The sequence below is a fragment of the Carassius auratus genome, unplaced genomic scaffold (genome assembly GCF_003368295.1).
Source record: "Carassius auratus strain Wakin unplaced genomic scaffold, ASM336829v1 scaf_tig00027159, whole genome shotgun sequence".
NCBI classification, from domain to species: domain Eukaryota; kingdom Metazoa; phylum Chordata; class Actinopteri; order Cypriniformes; family Cyprinidae; genus Carassius; species Carassius auratus.
The window spans coordinates 85,592-92,873 of NW_020525570.1; the positions used below are offsets into that span (position 1 = coordinate 85,592).

The window sequence follows — 7,282 nt, forward strand, 5'->3', positions numbered from 1 at the left end:
CGCACATCATATTGCCACACACAGAAACATTCAGGAGTGCAGAAAATTTCTGTCAGCGCTGTCCTGTGATTTATCAGTAACACGTAGGCTACTTCTTTTTGTTTTTGAAGCTAATTAAAACCCACGGTTTCACTATTAGTAGACAATGTACAGACAGGTCGGACTAATTAACAATCAATCAATCATGCTCTCACAAATGCATTCAAACAACCTAATGGTGCGCCTGCTGTCTACAACATTGTCATAATTCTTTAATGTAATTTGGTTCTAAACTTTGAATTTAATTTTATTTATTTTAACTTACATTAAATTAAACTTAAAATGGAATTATTATTTTATACAATTAACAGAAATCGCAAGAAGTGTTTGCTGCTGCCTAGAAAACCAGGTTTATGTGGCAAACCTGTACCAGATGTTTGAGGAATATCAATAGCTACTCTTCTGCCTTCCAAACACCGTAATCTGCATTGCACACTTGTAGACACAACACCTCACTGTCCTACCTTTTCGAATAAGGTCCTCGATATCTTGATCAAATCCAAGCCGATGGCATCTGCTCCACAGGCCCATGTTGGTGGAGTTGTACTGCCTGCTGCACTCATCGGCGGCGCTCATGGCGAACAGCTGCCTTCTGTTCCGCGCCAGCAGCAGCTTTTCCTCCCAGCGGTCCAGGCGCGAGCGGCTCGCCCGCAGAGGGAGGCTGTTGTTGGGGATGTAAATAAAGCCCGGGTCCTTCCGGCGACTGGAGAAACTTCGGCACCGCTCTCGGTACCTCCGGGCGTCCGTCTCGTACCAGTGGTCGGAGCAGATAGCTACGGCCAGCATCCCGAGAGCGCAGAGGGACAGAGACAGACCGGCGTAGAGCAGCAACTTCCCAGCAGCCATGCTCGCGTTCGCTCAGAGCCGCGTCAGCACCACAACAGCTTGGACAGCTCCTTGACGTGCACCCGCATCCCGCCGGGCACGCGGCCAGAGAGAACGGACGTCAGTCGGTGCAGTGGAATTTGTTTTGGAGAGCTCGAGCAGAAGCCCAGCCGAAAATATAAGCCTTATTTAACGTCCATCCATAGCCCTTCCAATCCAATTCTAGTGAATGAAACCAGACGAGAGGATTCTGTCCAGTCCTCGTTTAACGCGAACCAAGCCTTTCAAAAAATAAAAACAAATAAATAAAGGCAGGGGAAGATTTTTTTAACCATGTTTAATAACGCTGATACAACACAATGGGGTTTCAGTCGAAGCAGTTTTACAAAATACCCCATTGTGTCACTTAGGCTAAAGATATTTCTATTATGTTGTAAAGGCAGGACACGATTCATGAGTGATTTTAGGATTTTTAAACGTTCTGGGCCCGTTTAAAAATAGGCTACCTATAACAATTCATTTAAGAAGTGCTTCTGATTCATTTAAAAAGAACCGAGTCATTCGTTGAAGAATCTGAGTAGACCATCACCATTTCACAAGAACCAGCTGAGCTCATAGGAGTCGTTTGTTCGGGAGTTGGATGTTTTTAATTCACTAAAAAGAACCGGTTCGTAAGAGTCATTCTCGGACTACAATGGTCGCGCTATAGATTCGGTAAACATAGTGAATGCTATAGAGGAAACTGTATGCCAGAGTATTTCATTTATCCTCGCATCTGCAGAAGAATAATTAATGACCACATTTTAATAACGTTACCGAAGAAGAACCGAAATTGATAAAATGACTCGTTTCCGCCATTGAATAAATTAAACCAGTTTCGAATAAGAACCGGTTTATGGTTCTCAACCCTTCCCATCACATTCAGCACACCAGCCGCAGGCAGACTATAGATTTTTGCTTTCAGGTTTATGTTTACATATAGAAATCCTCCGTCGGAGTCAGGTATTGTCTCTTACATTCTCTTTAGAGGATACTTGAACATTTATAAAATTGCTGTCTGTTGAATAAATTTATTAAGAAGACTCACATTGACTAAGCGTTATTTAAATCATACTATAATCAAAAATAGTAAATATTTCCTGTGAAGGAATGTTTAAAATAATAAGGTACATGCTCTTATAGCATCCATTATTGGAAAAACCCACTGGCCCTGTTTCTAAGACTGATAAAGTAAATTCAATTCTGTACTCACCCCAAATAAAGCCGATTAAACTGGTTCACTCCACTCCAATAATGCACCTCCTTCCCATTTTACGTTTGCAGTCACTATACGCTATACAGGATATGCACTGCCAGATATTCCTATTTAACAGCGACACACATTTATAAATGGCCAGTGCTAGAAATATCAAACCGTTCAACGACGCAGCATCTCAACCGATTCGCGTTTAAATGAGTGCATCGATGTCAGAACATTTGGCGAATGGTGCATCCTCCTCCTCGGACAATATAGTCCCAGCATCCTCCGTGCATGTTGCCTCTGTCTGGGAAAAACAGCGGTGATGTCATGCTGTCAATGTGAGATGTTCATTGTTTATTAAAGCGCCCTCTTAAAGGAGTCGCACTACTGTTCTTGGTTCCGTGTCGATCTGTAACTGGAGTTGCCTTGCTGGCATCATCTCTTAGATGCATTACACATCCTGAAGGAAACCGGTGTCTTCCATGAATAAATAATCAAAGTCTTTCATTTTGCCATTCTGCATCATCAGAGCTATAAAACAATACTACACCAGACCCCAAAACCCTTCTTACTCATAAAGGTTTGATATTTGAAACCACTATGCTCTGTCTAGAACCAACAGTAGTCAGGTATATTGCTGAATAATGAATGAGAGCCGTGGCATCTGTGTGACTGAGGCCATTGTAACGTTTTCTGTTTTACTGGGTTGCCCACACAGCCTACATATAAAGTAGTGACTCTCATGTACTTAACATATTTGTATGTAGGTGTGTATGAGATTGATATATGAGGCTCCACAATAGTAAAGATTCAGTTCAGTCTTGAAACATCAACAATTAGAAGGCCATTTCTTAAATTTTACTATATATATATATATACAGTATTGTTCAAAATAATAGCAGTACAATGTGACTAACCAGAATAATCAAGGTTTTTAGTATATTTTTTATTGCTACGTGGCAAACAAGTTACCAGTAGGTTCAGTAGATTGTCAGAAAACAAACAAGACCCAGCATTCATGATATGCACGCTTTTAAGGCTGTGCAATTGGGCAATTAGTTGAAAGGGGTGTGTTCAAAAAAATAGCAGTGTCTACCTTTGACTGTACAAACTCAAAACTATTTTGTACAAACATTTTTTTTTTCTGGGATTTAGCAATCCTGTGAATCACTAAACTAATATTTAGTTGTATGACCACAGTTTTTTAAAACTGCTTGACATCTGTGTGGCATGGAGTCAACCAACTTGTGGCACCTCTCAGCTGTTATTCCACTCCATGATTCTTTAACAACATTCCACAATTCATTCACATTTCTTGGTTTTGCTTCAGAAACAGCATTTTTGATATCACCCCACAAGTTCTCAATTGGATTAAGGTCTGGAGATTGGGCTGGCCACTCCATAACATTAATTTTGTTGGTTTGGAACCAAGACTTTGCCCGTTTACTAGTGTGTTTTGGGTCATTGTCTTGTTGAAACAACCATTTCAAGGGCATGTCCTCTTCAGCATAGGGCAACATGACCTCTTCAAGTATTTTAACATATGCAAACTGATCCATGATCCCTGGTATGCGATAAATAGGCCCAACACCATAGTAGGAGAAACATGCCCATATCATGATGCTTGCACCTCCATGCTTCACTGTCTTCACTGTGTACTGTGGCTTGAATTCAGAGTTTGGGGGTCGTCTCACAAACTGCCTGTGGCCCTTGGACCCAAAAAGAACAATTTTACTCTCATCAGTCCACAAAATGTTCCTCCATTTCTCTTTAGGCCAGTTGATGTGTTCTTTGGCAAATTGTAACCTCTTCTGCACATGCCTTTTTTTTAACAGAGGGACTTTGCGGGGGATTCTTGAAAATAGATTAGCTTCACACAGACGTCTTCTAACTGTCACAGTACTTACAGGTAACTCCAGACTGTCTTTGATCATCCTGGAGGTGATCATTGGCTGAGCCTTTGCCATTCTGGTTATTCTTCTATCCATTTTGATGGTTCTCTTCCGTTTTCTTCCACGTCTCTCTGGTTTTGCTCTCCATTTTAAGGCATTGGAGATCATTTTAGCTGAACAGCCTATCATTTTTTGCACCTCTTTATAGGTTTTCCCCTCTCTAATCAACTTTTTAATCAAAGTACGCTGTTCTTCTGAACAATGTCTTGAACGACCCATTTTCCTCAGCTTTCAAATGCATGTTCAACAAGTGTTGGCTTCATCCTTAAATAGGGGCCACCTGATTCACACCTGTTTCTTCACAAAATTGATGACCTCAGTGATTGAATGCCACACTGCTATTTTTTTGAACACACCCCTTTCAACTAATTCAACTAATTGCCCAATTGCACAGCCTTAAGAGCGTGCATATCATGAATGCTGGGTCTCATTTGTTTTCTGAGAATCTACTGAACCTACTGGTAACTTGTTTGCCACGTAGCAATAAAAAAATATACGAAAAACCTTGATTATTCTGGTTAGTCACATTGTACTGCTATTATTTTGAACAATACTGTATATATATATATATATATTTATATATATATATATATATATATATATATATATGCCTATGTGTGTGTGTGTGTGAGAGAGAGAGAGAGAGAGAGAGAGAGAGAAAGAGAGAGAGTGTTTTTACCTGTTTGCCGGGCACACAGTTCACATGGTTAGTGTTTTCTTACTAAGTAAGAAAAATGCAATAAACAATAGAGAATACAGGATTTGCACTACAGGATGACTATTCATTTAAAAAGTCAGCATCTGAGTGAAGATGTCAGGCATTTGTCCGTCTACTCTTTATGAAAATTATTAAAGGGGATCTTTATGTCACGTCTCAGGCTAAAGCTACTGACAAATGTGACATTTATAAAATGGGTCTGAAACAGCATAATATTAACTTGGTTGCATTGGAAAAACTCATATTCGGAGATGTCTTTTCTTTATTGAATTTTGTTGGACAGTAATTGTCACTAGGAGAATATGAATGACAGCTTGACAGCTAAACTTTAATTACATTTTAAAGGGTGGCAAAGTTTGTTTGGAACTTATTTGCAGCTGACAGTGAAAAATGAACAATGTAATCTAAAAATGCAGCCGATACACACAAGACAATTTGTCGTGTGCTATTTGAGGATGTGTTATCTTGTTCCTTTTTTGTCCCCAGAATTGTGTTAATAGATACATTCTCTGGAAGGAAAGGGAAAACGTGATTGTCATGCTAATCCGAGCTGTCCATCAATTCATTTTATCATGCTCTACGTGTGGCTACCTTTTTTTTTTCTTTAATGCATATATCGCCATCTAGTGGCTATGAGAGCGAATCCAGTCATGCAGCCCTTATAAACTGGATTGAGTGATACGAAGAATATGCGTATGTATTATAATAATAATAATATGGCGAAGAGAAGTTTTTTTTTTTCATTTTCCAATAATCCCACAGTCAATACTTAACAAAACTTTTAGGTAAATTAGCTGTTCGCACATTTAATAAAGAAACGGTATAGGCTATATTGACGTAACATTTAAATAAATATAAATATATTTTTTTAAATGATTAAATCATTACAATAACGTACACACAGAACTGTGATGATTAGGCTATGCAAAATAATATAGGAGTTACATAGACGGAACTCTTATGTTGGCAGATACTCGCAAACGGAATGATTACACAGGCGTACGACTTCCTGTTACGTACAAGACCTTTTCCACAGTGAAGAGACTCCAAAAAGCAGGCTAAAAGGGTATTTGAACTTTATAAAATTTAATATGTAGCTCTTTAAAGCTCGAGGCACGAATTACTGACCGACTGCACGAAATCGTTTTTATTTTGTAATGAACTGTCCTCTATCGCTAGGTCCTTTAAGCAGTAGTGTTTACAAATAAAGAAAGAAATGTTTAACATAAATAAGTCATATTATAAAAGATGGCTCTTCTTGTTAGACGTTCTAATATTTAACTTGGGGAAATCTGAAGCGTGCAAAACGCATAGTTCTGAACCTGTTAAACCCCATATTGTTCACATTTCAAGGACCTGAGACGGATGGGGAAGCGCGTTACCTGCTGCGCGCGTGCGCGTTGTTCACGTTCTTCTCCAATGTGTGTTTGAGCGGATGAAGGTTGAACTGTCAACTATGAATGAATACTCAAACTAGTAACTGGATATATTTTTTCGGTATTTGATATCTGTTTACATGCCTTTATAACAAAGCATACATTTTCTGCTTCCTTCGGGATATTTGAAAGGGTAAGAAGAGATTTTTGGATCTGTTATCCGCCAGGTAACGTTACAGCAACTGCAGACTCTTTAATAAAATGCATAACTGTGTTTAAAAGATACAGAGTTTAAATGTATTTATATAATAGTATTTCCATTGAAGCATTAATGGAAATTAATGCACAAGACATTAAACTAATGCATTTGTGTGTGTACTGTTAGGTGAAGATGGCTGGTCTGTCTAGCTATGCCCTGCGCATGGCCCGTCTGAGCGCGCGGATATTTGGCGATGTGGCCCGTCACACAGACTACAAATCTATGAAAGTGGTAGAGTTGTTTAAAGAACCCCCGCTGGCCCAGAGAAAAGAGGTGTACGACTGGTACCCCCCTCACAAGATCTACTATTCAATGACCCAAAAGCTCAGATTCATGGGACTTTTCAGGTAACCTATGGACATTTATTTAGTTTTTAATTCTAGTTTTATAGCTGACACACATTTTTGGCATTGTTTTAGGGATGAGCACCAGGATTTCAAGGAAGAAATGAGACGACTGAGGAAACTTCGGGGTAAAGGAAAACCCAAGAAGGGAGAAGGGAAGAGAGCCGCAAAGAAGAAGTAGACAAACCAGCGAATTTCAGCTATTCATGAATGGACATTATGAACAGAGAATCCGATGAAGAAACTCTGTACATGAGTTGTATCTGTATGGACGACAGTACATGTTTATGATTTAAGTGACACGTTCTATTAACGGAGATGACGGGGAAACAAAAACACATGCTAAATTCACCATTGTCTGTGATGGAAATAAATGTTAATTTTTGTACATTTTGCATCTTCATTTAGCAATACCCTCATTTATTTGTATTTTTTTTTATTTGACATGGTTCTCCATTATGCCTTTCTGCAGAGCTTTGCCAGTGTATGATGTTGTGACATCCTCAGAATACCTCACCAACACCTATTT

General features: G+C 39.2%; 2 protein-coding genes across 5 annotated transcripts in view; one reads left to right on the plus strand and one right to left on the minus strand.

The window, feature by feature from the left end:
• LOC113079085 (transmembrane protein 178B-like) overlaps positions 1–2,642 on the minus strand; it is an 80,354-nt gene extending 77,712 nt beyond the window's left edge. Inside the window, exons 1-2 of the mRNA XM_026251282.1 lie at positions 2,117–2,642; positions 504–1,145 (exon numbers count right to left, since the gene is read on the minus strand). Of these exons, the coding sequence (XP_026107067.1) occupies positions 504–885 (382 nt within the window). The 5' untranslated portion in view covers positions 886–1,145; positions 2,117–2,642. The remainder of the gene's footprint in view (positions 1–503; positions 1,146–2,116) is intronic.
• Positions 2,643–5,754: 3,112 nt separating this feature from the next.
• On the plus strand, positions 5,755–7,141 carry LOC113079089 (28S ribosomal protein S33, mitochondrial-like). 4 transcript variants are annotated; one of them, XM_026251288.1, is made up of 4 exons: positions 5,769–5,840; positions 6,343–6,377; positions 6,536–6,756; positions 6,829–7,141. In XM_026251288.1, the coding sequence occupies exons 3-4, from the start codon at positions 6,542–6,544 to the stop codon at positions 6,932–6,934; spliced, it is 321 nt and encodes a 106-aa protein (XP_026107073.1). In that variant the 5' UTR covers positions 5,769–5,840; positions 6,343–6,377; positions 6,536–6,541; the 3' UTR covers positions 6,935–7,141. The 4 variants fall into 4 exon arrangements, with proteins under 4 accessions (XP_026107071.1, XP_026107073.1, XP_026107069.1 ...); XM_026251286.1 differs by lacking the exon at positions 6,343–6,377 and having other exon boundaries at positions 5,755–5,840; XM_026251284.1 differs by lacking the exon at positions 5,769–5,840 and having other exon boundaries at positions 5,919–6,377.
• The last annotated feature ends 141 nt before the right edge of the window (positions 7,142–7,282 follow it).